This window comes from Seriola dumerili, unplaced genomic scaffold (assembly GCF_002260705.1).
Source record: "Seriola dumerili isolate Sdu_G_001 unplaced genomic scaffold, Sdu_1.0 BDQW01000219.1, whole genome shotgun sequence".
Taxonomy (NCBI): domain Eukaryota; kingdom Metazoa; phylum Chordata; class Actinopteri; order Carangiformes; family Carangidae; genus Seriola; species Seriola dumerili.
The window spans coordinates 7,942,146-7,961,415 of record NW_019174474.1 but is presented as its reverse complement, the minus strand read 5'-3'; the positions used below and the strand labels follow the sequence as shown (position 1 = coordinate 7,961,415).

Sequence of the window (19,270 nt, the reverse complement as noted above, 5' to 3'; positions counted from 1 at the left end):
AAACACCTACAGTGTTGTATACTGCCTTTTATCTGTTACAGTGATCAGTGGCACAGTCACAGTCACATGCACACACACTAATCCATCAAGTCACCGCATCCTTCAACAGTGTGTGTGCACTTCAAAATGAATGGAAAAAAAGGAGGTGGCTGCAGCTTTGGCAACTTGAAGTTGTTATTCCAGTCACCTAACACTGATACAGGCATTTCTGCCATGAGGAAAATTCACTCACAACCTGTTATGCTGCAAAGCCAAGCATTAGTTCTGTATGTTAAACAATTGACTTAAAGCTTGCAGCAACATCATGGGGAAACTTGTCTTTGCTAATGTTGCCCCGTCCTAATTATTTAACCATTTTCTCATGTTGAGTAGCTGCTACACAGCTCCTACCTAAAGAAAGTTGGGAGGTCTGGACACCACAGGTAACCCTTTAAAATGTTTTTTACAATAATGTTTAGGCTTCTGCAGTGAACATCTCTGAGCAGCAGCTCTGCTGGTCTGGCTCCTATTTGTGAAAATAGGTCTGTGATTTTCTGAATGTTGACTTTCGATGCGATTCCTGCCAACTCCAAAGTCTTGGTTTTCTCATAAGGAACAAACCTAATGACACAGTGTAATTTGGTGCAAATTACATTTTGTCATCCCCTCTTTTCCTGCTTGACAAAGTCGGCACCAAGTGAGAGAATGTTCAATGAAAGTCCTGTTGGTTTGTACTTGTGTGCAGAATGAAATGACTCATTATTGATTTGGTTAAAAAACAATTCAATCAAAACACCATTGAGCCCTATTAATTGTGGAAAAGAAAAAAACCCAGTTGGTGCTGGAAACAAGTTGAGACAAGCCAGCTTATATAACTTTCGATTTCATGTTGAAAAACACATTAACATGTGAAAACATGTCCCATCTGTTATATATCACAGAGTTTTATCAGCCTAAAATAAAAAGAAAAGAAGAATGTTTGTTTTGCTCCTTTTCCCTCACGAGCACCTGGATAAATTGGACACATAACCAAGACAAAGTCAGGGAGACAGACAAAATAAAGAGCCTCATGAATCAATCAGCCAGACCAAAGTCAGCTTACCAGAAATGATGCTCATAATGACAGCTATAAATTTCAATAAGAGTTAAAACACTGCATCGAGACTAAAGCTGGCAGTGAATGATGATGTTTAAAGAAGCAGTGTGTCATTGGGAACAGGCTCAATGCTATGCCAGGCCTGGATCATGTTAAGGGCTTGGCTCTCGAGCACCACTGGAACATCTTGTCGACTCAGGATGACAAGTGCATACTGCCTTGGAAAAACAATTCCTAACCCCTGAGGAAAATTTTACATAGGCCGGAGTGAACACTGAGCTTTAAGGAATGTTTATGTCTCAAATAAGATAATAGGCCCATCTCACATTTTAACAATGACTGTGTTAAACTGCTTTTACAGGCCTAGTAATTACAGCAGTGGTTTCTGCTGGCTGTCCAGGACGTCACCCTCAGTTATGTGTCCAACTCTTTGAGCTCCTACTCCATATGTTCTGTCATTAACTACTACCACAGTCGGAGTCACTCACTGTTGCTGGCTAGCCATTCATTGAGGTCTATCTCTCTGGGCAGCACCACCAGCTCCTTGAGGTCAAAGTCCACCACACGGATTTTTGTGAACTCTGGCTCCAAGTACTGCTTCTTCTCTTCTGCCGGAGGCTTCTTTCCATTTGGCTTCGTCTTTGACTTCCTGCAACACAGAGAAAAAGAGGACAGGATAAGGGGATGCAAAGGACTTGATAGAGGTAATAAAAAAATTAAAGTGACATTTCAAAAGTTCCGAAGAGTTATGTAAACGGTAAATTTACTGTCTTCCCGACACTGTAAAGAATGAAAGGCAACGTGAGCTCTTTGCTGGGCTGCTAGTATAAGAATTTTCCAGACAGGCCTACATGAGGCCACTCCAAAAACATCTAGTATCCAACCAGATATTCAAGTAGTGCCGGCCAAATGCTGAGACAACACTGAACGTGGAGTAAAAATCACTGCAAATTTCCACTCAATGAACTGAAAAGTTAGGCAAGTTATTTGGACTGGCAAAATGTTATATAGATATAGATGGCCCTAAACCAGAGATCAACAAAACATAGGCAACTGACCCTCTAACCTCACTACATAAGTTACACAACACAAACTTTCTCTGTATTTTGGATTCACAGCAACCTAAACAGACCAAACAAAGAGCCCTCTGTGGCTGTACCTGACCCCTAACTCTGACCTCTGCCCTAATGTTACGTCTATATAGGTTCCACACAGACGTCCCCAGCGCCTTGTACTTCCACTGCTAGTTTTAGCATGGGGATGTCATATCACACTCCTCCTGCACTTCCAGGGCTGTAAGCCCCCCCCCCCCCCCCGAGCTTTCTTGCTCCAAGTCCTGTATCCAGTGGAGGTAGAGCAATCTGAGGTCAAAGGTTGAAAGGCTCGATGCATGAGTGAGACAAATAAACATAGGTAGTGTTGTCTGGGACAGTTGGCACGAAATATAGACAAATGTAATTAACTGCCCAACAAGGTTTCTTCTTCATGACTTTGAAAGTTAGAGCCATCAGTAGCAAACTTGACCCGCACTCTGTATCCTCATCCTGTCATGACTCCATTCCCGTTCCCAGCTTTTACCTACATCTATATTTCACTCCATGGCTATGCTATCATTGTTTAAGTTTACTTAAGGACAAGGGAGTTTCAGTTTGCTCCCTGAATTTATTGTGCTTTTGATGACCCTCATTTCCGCTAGTCTTGCGCTCATTGCTTCCATGTCCAATTCTCATCCCTCCTCTCTCCACACCCTCTGTCTAAACACAATGATCCAGCCATGTGTTCTTGGCTCTCGCTCTTCCCCTTTCCTTCCCATTCGCTCTCCCTGATCCCCCGCCATTCCCGAAAGACGGCAGCTCCAGCTCCTGGACCGAGGAGAGCTGTTCTAAAAGCACCAATGACGAGGGATCATAAACACTATTTTCCAGCAGCAGCCAAAACCCTTCTCACTTTCTCTTGGGCTCTGCTGAGACTAACTTTGGAATTTACAGGAAAGAGGCGATGACTGGTTCTTTCTCTGCAGAAGAAAGTCATTACATTCACGGTACATGTCGCCAGAGATATTAGAAATACACTTGGAGAGAAAGGATAGAGAACAGAAGTGGGAGTGAGAGCAGAGGGGGAGAAAGGAACGAGGAGAGGAGGTAGATCGACACAGGCCCAGCTGATATCCATGGGAACTAATAAACACTTACAAAACATGACAGGACTGTGGAGCACGAGGCCTCTTGGCCAGAGCAGTGTTCAAAAGCTCTGTGCAGTTTAATTCCCCTCTCCAGGAAGCGTCGCCCTGCTTTCCACCTCAGCAAACAAGGGAAGGCAAGTCAACATGTGGATGCACACAGAGCCCGCAGGCCTTTTACTATGTAAATGTTCACGTTTGCCCCCTTTACATGGCGGCTGTCGTTCTAATTTATCTGTCAGGAGAAATGTTTAGCAATTAAACTGCCTTTGGGTGTCCTGTGAAAACGTTAAGAGCCGAGGGACACGCCCACTTGCAGAGTCACGTTCACAGACACACATGACACTGCTCAGGTTCTCATTTGTACGGTAATGATTTATCAAGGTATTCGGCTCTTCCTATCAGGAAGTACCTGAGCTTGTTTTGGCCTCATTTAAAAACCAAGGACGCGGCAGATTACACTGCTGGCTAATTATTAATGACTGGCCACTTTCTGTTTCACGTCTTTTCTCCTGTTGGTCTGTTGCTTTTTTTTTTTTCATAAACAATATCTTGTCTTTCTTCAGGCTTACAGACATTTCTTTTCCTTCTTTCCTTGTGGCTGCTGGCTCACCTGTCCAAACAGTCTATTGTTCGGGGTCAAAAGCCTCAGGCCTCATACTTGCCCTCTCTTTTCATCTCTTTCTGCCCTTTCCCTTCATCTTTCTGTGCCTAACTATCCTCCTGCCCCATTAGCGTCCCATTTAATGACCTCTACTCTGATTCTCTTTTTAATTACTGTTCCTTTCTTTCAAATTCAAAGCTCCTTTCCCATGCTTGTTTTATAATTTCTTTCATTTCTCCTTATCTCTGTCTGCTTCCTCTCCCCCTCAAAACAAAAAAAAAACCTTCCTGCTCATGAGGGCACAGACAGATTCATGTGGTCCATGTGGTTTTGCACTGTGAGCTACATGTTCCATCATGTGAAAGAGCTTTTCCCGAGGAAAGCGCTTCATCCACAGATACCGTCAGCTCTCACAACTTTTCAAAGGCTTTGCTAAGCCCCTCAGAAAACTGTTTGGTTCCTGTGAAAGGTTCAAGTCAGTTCTTTCTTGCTCCCCCCCCCTCCTTCCTTTTGAAAACATTCTGTTTCACTGAGCTATTTCCTGCTTCTCTCCCTCTGTAATTTCATAATTTTCCATACAAACGCCTCCTCCACTTCTTGTGAACATTTGTGTGGTAAGGGGAGGTGAAATTCTGGAGCCATTAGTTTATTTTAGGATAAAGAAAACTTCCTCTATGCCAGCACTCCTCCCCTCATACGTACATAGTCTGTCTTCACTACAACGCGCGCACACACCACACACACACACACACACACACACACACACACACACACACACACACACACACACACACACACAGCTTTGTCTGTTCTTGGTAAAGTTCTCCCAGGCCAGTCTTTGCCATAAAAGGCAGCAGATGCCGCTTTCTCCTCACCAGATCAGGGACAGATCAGGGCAGGCCAGAAGGCAAGAGTGGAGGGGAACTCAGGCCAGGGCCAGGCACATGTCTCTGGGCTGGGGGGGACAGCCACAGCCTGCCTGGCACCAACAGGAACAGGAACACGATCCAGAAAACCTGGTAAGGCTTGGTGGAATAACATGAGTCTACTAAGAGCCATGAGAACATCACATGTGCAAAACTGATGTCCTTTGAACTTTTCCAGCTGAGGGGCTAGAAGCAGTACGACAGACATGCTGATGTCTTATCTGCAATAAAAACAATAAGGAAATAGGGTTGTATAGTTGGGTGACATGGAGGTCGAGGAGTGACTTACTTGACAGCTGTTCAACTCTGTCTGTTAGCCACTCTCTTACCCCTTTCACTTTTCCCAGCAACTCTACCTCCCCCACCACTCTGGCCTTCTTCAGTCACTACCTCTAGTCTTGTACAATGCTTCCAGTACCCCACTTACACACCATGTCCCACACATACACACCTGTGCCTTCAAACACACACACACACACACACACACACACACACACACACACACACACACACACACACACACACACACACACACTCTCTCTTTCGACTCTGTAGCCCCCTCTCCCTTTTTCATGGCCAACCCAGCTGGTCACAACAGCTGCGTCACGAGCCTGATCCCCACCAGAGACCTCGAGAAAATCCAGAAGAAGCGAGTCCTGTCTGGTCTGAGAGAGTGTGTTTGTGCAAGCACGTGTGTCCACCAAGACTGTTCAGTTGGTTTAAGTGTGTCAAAAATACATTGCTTTGGACTCACACTGGTGAATATATCAGGTGAAGTATGCTACCTAAGCGTGTGCGTGCTGAATACTGAATATACTTGGTTCAAAAATAAACTTTGTGCAGAGAGGAGCAGCCCTCTGGCAGGTACACCACAACCCTGTCTCATTACCAGAACCTGGTTCCAATTAATCCTGGAATCACTCGGGGCCACATTACAGAGCTATGCTGCAGAATTAGCTTAAGTGCTTTCTCTAAAATACTACAATTTGCTCCTAAAGAGCTCCCCCTCTCTCCCCTCGTGAACACACACACCAGTGCTTCAGCAGAGGAAACGTTCAAACAATGCCGACTGATTTTTCCATAGTTTTTATCACCTCAACACCAAATCATGAATGGAGCCTATCATCACTGACAATCATGAAACACATGAGGTCCTGGATTTTTTTTATTGGTTCTTTCTGTCATTTGAACAAACTAAACTCTGGAACCTGTTGAACAAAACCCATGTAATGACTTTCCCGTTAAGCCTGTGTCTCCTGCCAAGTCAGATATTGCACAACTGCTGCCTGAATGGGTCCTCTGGATCACAGAGGAATCTAACTATTGGCATATGGATGCAGTTAATGCGATCTGCAAGGGTGAACAGCACGTGCAAAAATCCGACAGTAACAACAAGGACGTCTACCATCTTCTCTCTCAGATGGCTGCTTCTTACAGTGAGCTGACAGAATTGCTTTGAGTTCTGTAATTGTAAAACAATTTATGTAACGCAAAATGATCCCTGATCTAAAATCAAATGCACTAGCACTGCAAAACAAATAAAATAAAGCTACAGGCAAAAAATGGCTTAATTTCCAGCAGAGTTAAAGAATACAGGAAAATCTCTAAACTACAAGATGCTTTCATTATCACTCTTGAACAAGAAGAGCCGGTCCAAGGTGCACAGATACACTCTTCTTGTCATTACCTGCCCCTTATACAGTGCAGTTTTACTGGGAAACAGCCCCAGTGTCTATGATAAGGATATAATAGATAAGAAACTCCATAGACAACAATCAGAGGTCCTCCACCCAGGAACTCCAGAGAAATCAAACACTTCTATCTGACCCGACCATCAAACAAATACCTGAGAGGTTAGAGAATGAATCAATCGAATGTCAGGAAGTTGCTCCCTCCTTTGTCAACTGATTGTGGGGTTCATATCATTCAGGATTAAAAGAACTGTAATAAAACATCAATAACAACAGGATCTCACTCCACTCTTTACCCAGAAGACTAGAACTGAGTGAATCTGTGCGTCAGGAGTATCAGTTTCTCCCAAGCCTGGCCTCCTGATCTATTTCAGGATTCAAATTGAATGGACTCAGTGGCTCTTTTCCCCGAAAAACCACATACAGAGGAGAGCAGGCAGTCTAAGCACACCAAAGCTAAACCACAGCAGCCATTACGGGGCTAAAAAGAGACCAAGTTAAGGATGGACTAAACCAGAGGTTCAGCTTTGCAGTGCTTAAGTGTACAGAGTAACTGCTCTGTTAAAATTGCTCTTGAAATTTTGGTGTAGTTTCAAAAGAGCACTGACACTCAAAAAACCTGTCTGTTCTATTTCAGGAGTGAAGAGATAAGAAGGAAAGAAAAACAAAGAAGGTGCAGCTGCCACTACTTTATCAGTAGCATCAGCGGGGGCGTCAGCAGCAGTGTAAATCAGTAAATACGAATTGTAGCCACACACACACACACACACACACACACACACACACACACACACACACACACACACACACACACACAATTCAACTACTGGCCCTACCCCTACACAGATCTGGCTACCTCCTCGTCCCCTTGTCATCCTGTGCTTAATCCCATTCAGTGGCTCTCAGGCCTGCAGAGTATGTAAGGACCCCCTGGCAGCACCATAATGGAGCCTCATCAACATCACAACGCACGTGTGGCAGGAAAGGGGGGTTCGGGTTGAGATAAGACCGAGCCGCTGGTTAAGCACTTGGCAAATTTAACCTGAAGAGGGTTAGAGCTCCGACATTGATTTGGCTTGATAGGAAGTGACTGATATGACTGAGGAGTTGAATGCGATTTCTCTACACTCATCAATCCAATCAATTTTTCTGAATGGTTAGTGAGTGAAAGAGTAAACCAAAGTGGGAGGGTGTGTAAGGTTACATATTCATTCTGAGGGGAGTAAACTGCTAAAAGCTATCTCAGCCATCCTTTGCCTTGCATTTACAGTATCTAGTATTCATTCCTGCTTCAAAGCCAAGGGCATCCAACCATTCAATGGAGGAGGAAACATGTTAAAAGTGGAGCCATAAACAGGTCTATGGTTCCCCCCACCCCCTCATAAAACCCAAAACTATGCATCCTTGTTAACTTTGATGAAGTGTTTTTTGTTCAGTGTTTCCTCAAGACGTCAGATTCATGTAAAACCCCCTTTTGTTCCTATCGGGCAAATACAGTTAAGGTGCATTTCCTTGGTAACCAGCTGATTTCTTAAGCAAGGCGGGTTGATATGCCAGTAAAAAAAAAGAAGGAGCAGCAGAACTTGTCTCTACCTGTCACAAGTCTTGCAACAGACAAAACATACTTTACAATAACACTCTCCGCTGTGTTCATTATATCCTGTTTACAATCTGTTAAAGGATCCAAAGATGGTGGATATTTCCTCACTATCACTCTCCACATCTTCACGGACAACAGTGGGTTTTGAGGCATTTGCCCTTTGGGCTGCTGCTTGAAAACACACCTGTCCCCAGACTTGAAAGGTAAGAGGAAACTTCACCAAAGAATTAGCAGGACGGTCCATCCCCTGGAGGAACACACTCATAATGACTGCATGTCTTATTTGCATGACACAGACAGATTGAAGACAAATCTATACTGCTGTGACATGGGTATTTTTGCTGGAATTGCAATGACTCTCCACACAGACTATTCATGACAGGGGTTGTTATTTGTGTCACTTTGTATGACACAGAAACACACCTCTATTTGGGTCATACATTCTTACATCTGCTTGGTCATATCATGGCTTTTTGATGGCCGCTAAGACAATTTATACAGTACTTTTTATGCATAAAATGTAGGTCAAAATGCTTTCCATTCAGAAAAAAACAGTATGTTAAGAGTAAAAAAAGACAGGAGCAAAAAGACCACCAGATTCATATATTTTGAGTTCTACTCTTGGAAATTATGTTTAGTGTATTTCCTGCAGTTTTCAGTTATCAGTGTAGCCTACAGTGTAAATGTGATGCTGATAGGACTAGGATTAAGAGGTCTGCTATACAAAACTCTGACAATAATTTGCTCTTTTTTCCTATTTCTACGGAATACGACTTTTTTTTTTTTTTTTTTTTTTAAATATTCAGCACCGTGATTTATAAGAATTTTCTGTTTTAAGTTGTCTCTGGCGAAATGTTAAACAGGCGTCTTAAATAATTGATTAGACTAGATGAGGAGACAGGGTCGCATTTCTTTTGCTCTTGTTGAGTCTTGTTACTGAGCGCTGCAGGAAGAGGAATGAGGCATTCAGGCTACACGTCCCCATCACCACCGGCTGGTAAATTGCTGTGACCCCGGAACCAGAGGGTCCCAAAACTTGTGTAATTACTGCTGAGGAGACAATTACATATGTCACATGTCGAGTTATAGAGACATAGTAAAACTGATTTAAAACAAAGACTACTCACTTCTCACTCAATAGACTGGACATGAACATAACGAGGCTATACGTTTTCAATGTCATCTATGTTAATGTCACTGGACGTCTGTAATAATGGTGCTCAAGATGAGGTACGACGTCAGAAAAATGACTCCCGACATGATTCAAACTTATAGTGGACGAGGTTTTTGGCCTCTGTGGAGAAAGCAGTAGCATAAAAGTCAAACATTATCTACTCGGACTCTCTCTCAATGTGTCTCAGCTTCACAAAAATATTAAAAAGTCACATTTAAAATACAGGCTCAACCGCGAAATACCACTCTGTCAAGTTAAAATAAGTTTTACCTTAGTACTTTTCCGACTGCCTGAAGTACCATTTTGCAGCTTAGTCCGTTTTTGGAGTTTCTCTGAGAGTGCATGTCCGTCTTATCTCCAGAAAAGGAGCAATAATCACCAACCATAGTTTAAAACATGAAGATACGACGTCCGAATATCCTTTCTTCAGATTATTCAGATGTACTATGTCCGACTCACACTAGGGTTTGATCTCTGTGAAGTTCTGACTCACTGCACAGCAAAAAGAAAAACTTTGAGAAGACTTCATAAAAGACCTGCCTCCTCTGCCCCTGTCGTCCAATCAGAGAAGGGGAGAGGGCTAAGTGGGCGGGCTCTGGTGGCGTCAAAGTCTGCCCATGTGGACGTGGTGCGTGCTTTTCCCCTGAAGTGTAGTTACAATGTAGCAACAGGTGGTCAGCTCGTAACTGTGGACTACAATGAAGTAAAAAGGTGTTGCTACATTATATATGCCTACTGTAACAGAACAGGTTGACCTTTTCAATGACAAAATGTTAACATCAGCAGCCCGGGGGAAAAAAACTAGTAATTCAATACTCAATTTATCAGTTTATCATCCCTTACATCAATATCACAGCAATATAGCTTTGACTTCATAATCACATTATATATTATATATACACATTTTTATACACACACATACAGTGAGATCATCTACGCTCACAATGAATACATAATTATCAATCTCAGTAAACTCCATCCGCTAATTAAGACAAAATGAAGAGATGAGCGTTAGTGAAAATCTTAGTTTTCAATTGAGTTTCCTTGTCCAATGTTAAATCAGGCATTAAAACAACAATAAAACAAACACGTAAGATCGAACCACAAGCAAGCAGACAAAATATTAAGCAGCTGAAAGGATTTCTATGTCAGCCTCAAAAGCTGGCCAAAGAGAGCTGCAGCTTACACACAACCTGCAGTTAAAAGTGTCTGCAGTGTCTTTTCCTTCTTTCTTTCGGTTAAGCACAGCGTGCATGCTGGGACTGTGGGGCGACATTCCTCCTGTTGATTCTGAACTTCACCTGGAGGCAACTATGACAGGCCGGCAGCAGTCAGGCATGTTCAAACATGACTGTCCAAGCTGAAATCCCAGTGAGTGATTCAAACAAAGCCTGTTTGAGAGCCAAAGGCAGATTCATAAGAATATCAAGAGGTCTTTTTTGAATGTCTGGGGGGAAAGGATTTGCCCGAGAATCTATTTGTGACAAACTATTAAATAAGTTTCATATTATTTACATGATTAAAGCATGACTACGGTTTAATATCTAATTAAATTGTCAACCTGAGCCGAGCTGAGCCAACAACACTTAAGTAAAAAATGAACAAGAGGAAACGAACAGTGAATATTGGGAGTCGTGCGACTCATGAGAAGATTACAACTAGTGTTAAGGAGCTATCATTCCCTCGCCCTTCTTCCCTCTAATTATCGCCCCTCAACAATTGTCCTCTCTTATTCTCTGTTCTATTGCTCCCTTCACACGTCTCCTCCCTCTCTTGGTTTGTTTTTACTCGCCTCTCCCTCTCATTGTCTCTCCTACTGTCGAACAAGTCTGTTTTCCTCTCTCCTCGTCTCCTCAGATAAAACTTGTGGGGCCACGGTGGAGCTGCAGATGTGAGAAATACTGGACCAGCTGGCTGCTGCAGCATGGACATACACAAAGACACACTAATCTGTGGGGATCTATGGAGCTATGTGCACTCTGTGTATATGGGTGGGGGCAAGCAGTCGTGAGACGAAGATAAAAGAGATTGCGAAGGTATATGAGAGGACTGTACCTATGTGTGTATGTATGGGAGTGTGTAATTTGTGTGTGCAAAGGTGTGTGTAGTGTCTGCAGACATGCCAGTGGAGCATGTTTACTGTGAACTGTTGGACCCTCTGAGGCGCCGCTTGTTTATGTTTAAAAGCCCCTATGTGATCCAAAGAAACCATCTAAAAGAATCAAAGGGACAGAGGGTCTGACAGGCGCCTCTCTTCACCCTCATCCTGCATGACTGACTGCCTCCATGCTTACCAAGCTAGGAGTGCGCACTGGACTGGGGCTTGGTGGGTGGAGTTGGGTGATGCAGAGGCCCAGTGAGTGGCTCGCGCTGTGGTAGCAGTGGTAAGGAGCAGGGGGAGAGGAGAGAGAGAGAGAGACCAGAACAGGGCACTGACTTTTCCCCTGACGCTAAATATAGCATCAGCCTGCCTGGCCTGGCCCATAAAGAATACAGAGAACAGTGCAAAGAGAGGGAGGGGAGGGGGAAACGTGCCATATGTGTGTGCGTTCGTGTGGGAGTCTGTGGGCATGCATAAATGATTCGGCGACTTAATCAGAGACCATCTAAGCTACAGACTGGTATCAAATGTCTGGCCAACTTTGTGATCTTGTTTAGTTGCGTGTGTTTAGAGAACAACATTTAACAACTTAAGAACTGGCCTCTTTTGTTAAATCAAAGAGGGTTTTGTAGGAGAACATGTTCATAACTCTTAAAGCAAGGTATCTAAAAAGTTTATTTTGGAGTGTGTGCTTAAACTCTGGTATCATACTGGCTGGCACTGATGTCAAACAAAACCCAACTCTTCATAGCATTATATATCATAATAATAACACTGTATATTAAGTCAAAGATGATATACTACAGTGTTATAGTAGCTACATGTACCCATGCACTTCTTGTAACCACCCATGACAAAACAGATTGTTGCTGTAATGGAAATCCCGTGTTCAGAGAACCTTCCATTAATTTGTTTCAAACTATTGGATCCGTGTGGTCACTGAAAATAGAAGACATCCATTCAAGATCACTGGGGCTTGGCCTGGACCTGGGCCCCTACATTCACTGCTGTGTTACCGAGGACAAAGAGCTTTTAATGAATCAGGCATGAAAGTTCAAAAGCAGGTGGCTTTTGACTTAAAGTGGCCTTTTCCATGGTTAAACAGGTACTATGGAGTAACACCCTCTGTAGTTTGTCTCCATCTGCTCTGTTAGCCTGCAGCTCGCGTAACATGACAGACAATGCCACTGAGCTGCACAAGTCGGACACTTCTTGCGCAACATCTGACGTGGATGGAAACCAACGGCCGCATTCCATCGTCTGGCGGACAGAGGTTTACTCTTTCTTCTCCGCTAACGTCACAGACACCTTGTCTTCCACTCTGCAGCCAAGACATGGCATCACTCAACTGCCACCTGCTCTCAGCAAACCAGATGTTGCTGCAAAGCACAGATTACTGGCACGACTTATACCCAGAGAGCTCTACATAAAAAGGGTGAGTGCCATGTTGAAACAGTCTAACTTCCAATTACACACTCATTTGTTTGTAGGTGTGGCATACTTGGGGTTACATTATGGGTTACGTAAGAATTTCTGGGGAAGATTAAGTACAACTCACTATAAAAGAAGTTGTCATTTATATAAAAACACAACCATTTTAAAGTAACATACAACACCATATACATGTCTAGAAACAGAACCCCTAGTACTCTCTTTTACTGGTGCTAGCAAGCTGATTCAAGTATGTAAACCTCATGAAAAAACAACCATCCTGGAGACACAGACAGTAAAAGCCCAGATTTAATTAAAATAACATCACTCATTTAAAAGAAAGGAGGGGAAGAAATAAAGGCAGTTTATGGAAACTCTGTGACGTCACACCCTTTGTGACTGATGGATGTGTTTAGCCTTAATCTGATGAATAACAATAGATACAAGAACTAAAGCAATAACTGATCAGAGCAACAGATAATACAAGGAAAGTAAAGACAACGGTGAGAAAAAAATGCGAGTAATTCAAATCATTACAGAGTTGACGTCATTCCAGTTAAGAGGCAGTCACGTGTTGAAACAAATATGCTCTATTGGTGTGTTAATTAACTAAGGTGGAAAGGCTGCAATTACCAATATAAAGAAGGATACACCGAACAGTTAAACTGAAACAAAATTGACATAAAAACATAGAGTTATTCAAGTTATTCAAATGATTGGGACATTTTGGACCAAGCGCCTTGGCCTGCAGCGCTCTCTTTACTGCTCAGAGAGATGGATGGCTGGTCCAACAGGTTGGGTCTGAAAGTCAGCGGACATTCCACCTATTTGAGACAAAGAAAACACTGATTCCAGGCCAGCAGTAAATGAGTCACAACCACAGCAGATGTGCCTTGGGGCTTGGCAACAGTTCAGTCTGGGCCCTGCCAGAGCGAATCTCCAGCCAATCACAGCTGAGATCAAAATGAAGGACGCGTCAGGCGCCCAACCGTGTGAAAACCAAAATGAATAAGTAAAAATCAAGTTGCTCTGTTAAGACCTTCAGTTGGTGTTGCGTTCTGGGTGTGTGGGAGTGTTTTAGTGTGTTTAGGTAAGGTCTTAGCCAGTGAAAACAGTGCAGACTGAAGGTCTTTAGTGCTTGGGGGTTTTCTATAGGCCCGGATAAAGGTCAGCAGGGCCAGGAGACACTCAGCACACTGAACCCAGCGACCTGCCCTGCAATACCAACCTCCTCAATTAGACAAAAGAGTGGTGTGTTTGCTTCCACGGCTAGAAAAATGTAAACACAACAAAAATACATCATCTGTTTACTACACACTCCTTCTGTAAAAAGAAAGAAGTGATCCTAGAACAAGCAAATCAACCAAACTAGGTCCCAGAATCAACGATACTCCTCTACAGATAAATGGACTGTGTGCACTGCACGACACATTGAGTATGTGTGGTCTGTATGAAGTGTTTGTCGAGTGTAAGTCTGTGCATGTGCAGACAATACCTGACGGCATCAAACTTGGCAGTGGCAGTAGCAGTAGCGGGAGTCTACCTCTGTACTTAATAACTTTGTGAAGTTTTTCACTTTTCTATAAAGGGCTCACACCTCCTCCCTACAGGGCGCTCTAGGTATATACATTAAGCGCCAATGCTACTATCACTGCTGTCATATCTTTGTTAGTAGACAATACGTAGCATTTAGGATGTCACATTAATGTAATTGAGCCGTTTAATTCCTAACCATTTCCTGCCCCTCAGTTTTTTCTTTGACCTATTCTCTCCTTTCCACCTTTAAGGCCTTGAAGTCCTCTTTCTCTCTTCGCATGTGCGCCCTTTTTCTCCCTGGATTCATCTGTCCTGTGCTCTGCATTCCTGTAGGGGAAGGGCTGCATGCAAAGACATGCCATCGCTCTCTACACACACAGACTGTCTGAACAAAGAAGAGAGGAGGAAAGCGGAGGAGAAAGAGCTACAAGAATAGTGAACTACAGGAGGTCAATAGCAGGAGATGTAAGAAGTATAGCTCTCGGTTTGGTTTGACTTGGCTTTTCTTGTTTGGGAGGTAAATGCCAGCAGTTCATTCGCAAACATATTAGGGTTCAACTGCATGCTCCATTTAACAGCAGCAACTGCACAAAGGGAAAATACCCAACTGTCAGATTGCCACTGGATTCTTAATCCAATTAGAAGTCAAGTAAATTTGGATTTTGAAATGTTTGAGTATTTCTGCAAACTTTTTGGCAAAGGAACGATTTCAACAGGAAGTTTTCAAGGAAGAGAGAGTGGCCAAGTCTGTTTGAAAGACAGAAGGCCATGTTCTGATTGGTTTATGACAGAGGGAAGAGAGGGCTTTAGCAAGATGGAAGACAGGAGATGAGAAATACCAGACTTGCGTCCAGACATTTATAAATCACCCTCTCCATGGATACGGCTTAGATTAACCACTATCACATCAGCAGGAATGGGCCAGAATGGAATATGAAGTGGAGCAGGGATGAAACGGGAGAAGGCAACGGTTGAGGAGGAAGGAAGTGAGAGCATGGGAGTAGTTGAGATTAGTTGGGCGAGAGGGGTGAACGGAGGGCACCGGAGGAGCAGGGAAGTGAAAAACAGAACAGAAAAAGGAGAGCGGATGAGAGTAATAACAGAACTTTGGATAAGAGGAGAGGAGTGAAAGAGTTTGGCTTGATGTGGTAGGTTGTCACAGCATGCCCTGGCCGCCTGCTGCACTCCTCCTCCCTACATTCCTTAACAGGGGAGAGTCTCTATCTATCCCATAATTCACCACCTGGGCAGCCAAACACCCGTCTGTCAAGTGTAAGAGCGCGCACACACACACGCGCACACACACACACAACAAGGAAGGTACCTGTGAGCCCTGTGGCTCAGGTGCAAAGTCAGCTATGGTATAATTGCCCGGAGTATTGACAAGACGACAAGGTCACATTTTAGCCATCAAGGTGGAGGAGAGACAGGTGAGGTAGCTGACCTGTGGAATAACCTGTGACATTCTGCCACATCACAGGTGTTCATAGCACAGTCAGGATGTGTCTCTGTCCCCAGGCCTGCAGGTAAAAAGGGGGAATGGTAATGAGGCCGTCTGTCCACTTAATGGCTGCGGGTCAGTGGCAGAGTCACTCCATCATCAGTGTCATGAGATTAATCACATGAGAAATGGAATGAGGCCCAAAGACAGCATGAGAAAGTGGGTGCTCAGTGCACCCTACTGTATAATGACTTATGTCTTGTAACAGAGGAGCGAGAGAGATCATCACAGCAGGGTAATGAGAAGAGACGAAGTATGAGTACAGTTTATAACTGTCCCTCTCATAGAGTAGGTGTTATTAAAGTTAAGGTGTGTGCATGTGTTCTGCTCTGTGCTTTGCTGGAGGAAACAGAAAAGCTTCCTCAGGGCTACAAATGTTCCCAGAACTCTAATCAACCTCAAAAAAAGGAAAAGAATGTGGCTTTTCCTTGGAAGAATATGATAACCTTGGCACTGAGGAGAGGACACACACACACACACACACACACACAGACACACACACAGACTAAACCTGTTGATCTCCCAACTGCAGATAAAATTCAGAACATTTCTGAACAAAACGAAAACATTACCTAAAGATTACAGCTCCAGTGTAACAACAACGCGTAGGGTAGTTTGGCTGTAGTTCTGGGCATGTGAGAGAGGAACATTCCTTGTTGCGCGCGTGCGCACACACACACTCGGACGCACACACACACACGCATATATGAATTAGAAGTGAAAGCAACACTGCCATCTGCTGGTAAAAAGGTTTAAGTGTACCTTTTCATACCTGGAGGGCAGCAACCTGACCCTGGGGCAATGACAGCGGTTTTGTTTTTATGGCATTTGAGTAAGAAGCAATCTGAGAGTGGGCTACATACGGTACCCACCCTTGGAAAACGGCCTCTGAGTGCAGACATTGTCTGAAGCTTACACAACCTCACAGCGAGACTTCAGTTTTCCATTCAACTTTTCCATTCCAGCTTTTATAATAAGGGGTGTGGATACTGTGTCTGTGTGTGTGGGTGTCTGTGTGTGTGTGTATTTTTTGTGACACTTGAAACCGAACCAGGACTGTGCTGACGCTGTAGAGGCCAGCATCCTTTGAAGACTGTAAAACTTAATGAGTTACTTTCCACTACTGCTGGTGCAGTTGAGTAATATGAGGAACATAAGAGAATGTTTAGTGTGAAAAATAAAGACACAGGGAGAAGTAGTGCGACAGTTCTTCACTAAAAGAGGCGAGGAAAGGTGAGGTTTGGGGGCAAGAAGAGGGGGAGTCTGTGACGTAAAGGAGAGGTGCATTGAGAAAAAGGGGGGGGGGGTGGGCGCTGTGGTCAAACATATGCTACTGTTTGCTCTGGAGCACAAGAGGCAGCCTGTGTGTGTAAGAGGGTGGTAGAGAATAAGGTGGAGGGGGGCTGGATGGAGGAGAAAGACCGTCATGGAAAACGGGGATAGATGGAGGAAGTTAAGAGGAGGTGGCGGGAAAAGGATTGGGTTCGCGCCCATGTTTGCACAGGATGCGTGTATGTGGGGCAGATTATGATGGGATAGGCCATGGGGCTTCAGGAGTGAACAGAGCTCTCTTTTCATGGTTGTAGGAAGAAAAAAATAAAATAAAATAAAAAAACAACAAAACCAGAGAGCAGTGCCAGAGTGGATGAAGGAGGAAAGAAGCCCTCAGTTAAAGCAGCAGAGAGTGGATTTGGCTTGGGTGACATGGCCTATAAATAATATAGCAATATTTTTTAGGCTATATCACGATACACAATATATATCGATATTTTTTAAATCTCCTCTAAAGTACTTCATAAATGCACAATTTTACCCTTTGATACATAAAACACCAGTGTGATGATTCTAGTCCCTGCAGCATTTGTCTGAATTAAAACATTCTTCTTTACTGTATATTCATTAGTGGTTTCTGTTGGAACTCACTGTACAACACACTCAGACTGAACATCAGCTCAAACCAGACTCCACTAACACTCCTGTAAAATGGTGGCAGCAGCAGTTAAGCTGCAAAGTTGGCTAGTGGGCTCTTGGGGAGATGGGACGGAACAAATCTTAAAAGAAAATGATGCAGAGATAAAAAAGGAGGGTGTGGGGTTCATGAACACAGTTTGGGTGGCTTTCTGTTTTCCAAGGCTGTGCATGCCTGCCCTGATCCAGCTCATTTACTCCTAAGTGAGGCCATTTAGTCACAGATTTCCGGCCGAGAGGAATGTTGATGCATATGAACTATAGGACTTCCCAGACCAGACACACCAACATGCGTGGGCAGAACATACAGAATGCTCCTTTAACATGGACATTTAAGACAATGGTACTGATGGTCTGACAACTCACACTACATTACATTACAATGAGTGACTGATCAATGTCGAGCAGCCAGTTCATCACTGCTCGGGTGAATGTGTCAACATGTTCTACGTATCACTCCGGCTCAGGCAGAGCGTGATTTATGAAATGAGGCAACTATGTGAAAAATGTTTAAAACATGTACAATATAAAGACAGGTATGCCACAGGGCCACTCTGAAGCCAACCTGAATTTAAATCAAAGCAGCAGAAATGATAATGATTTAAAAAACAGCTGATAAGATCGACATCTAAAGAGTCGAAAGAGTTCAAGTCAAATCGCATTAGCCATCTTCTTAACACACACCAGTTTGTTTCTAGGTATATTACATAACCCGTGCTGCGAGTCCGCATTCCCTCGGCCTGTGAGATGATAAAAATAACAAATAGACATGAGAGATGAAAGGAGGTTTGGGGGACCCCTTTCCCAGGGGAATGGTCTCCATTTCCTGCATCAGCAGACACTAAGCACAACTCCACCAGACTGTCTGGCATGTGAGCGAACAGCAACGCTGGAGTTTGATTTGTTATTTCGCCGCGGCCATGTCCTGTTTGCTCTTTAACCCTGAGAACATGGAACGAACCGACCAGGTCTAAACTCGCTGAGCTGTTAAATCTTAGGCTGCTGTATTCTTGAGTGATATTCTACTAAATGTAGCATTTTCTCGTATTATATCCAATAAAAAGTGAGTTTTATAAGGTTAATTTTGTAACTTTTGTACATTTGTTAGTACCCTTTTATATCCATTTGACAGTAGTTTTCATTTATTTCATATTTGTGTTAAGTTTTTCACAGTTTCTTTAATTAATGAAGTTTCCTTCATTAATGAAGTTTCCTTCATTAATTAACAGCCAGGTTGAATCTACAAAGTTAAAAAACTCATGTCAAATATTTATTTTCATAAAAAGTAAGTATTATTTTTGTGAGACATTGAAGATAATTTTACATGGCCTTAGAGCTAAGATGGAAAGTTAAAGAGAAAATGAAATAAATATAAATATAATTATATCATTACATTTCAAAAAGGGATATTGAAAAAGGAAATTGGATACTGAAATGAGATAAAAGAAAACATGAAATTGTAAAAACACTTGCAAAACACTGCA

The 19,270-nt window shown here is 43.2% G+C and overlaps 1 protein-coding gene across 4 annotated transcripts in view; it reads right to left on the bottom strand.

Annotated features, from left to right (window-relative positions):
• The window catches only part of mob2 (MOB kinase activator 2), a 65,537-nt gene that overhangs the window by 5,569 nt on the left and 40,698 nt on the right, over positions 1-19,270 (bottom strand). For 3 of the 4 annotated variants that reach the window (XM_022754309.1, XM_022754307.1, XM_022754308.1), the window contains exon 2: positions 1,564-1,724. In XM_022754309.1, the coding sequence (XP_022610030.1) occupies positions 1,564-1,724 (161 nt within the window). Of the gene's footprint in view, positions 1-1,563; positions 1,725-9,519; positions 9,786-19,270 lie in introns of those variants that run through there. The other variant, XM_022754306.1, reaches the window with a different exon arrangement.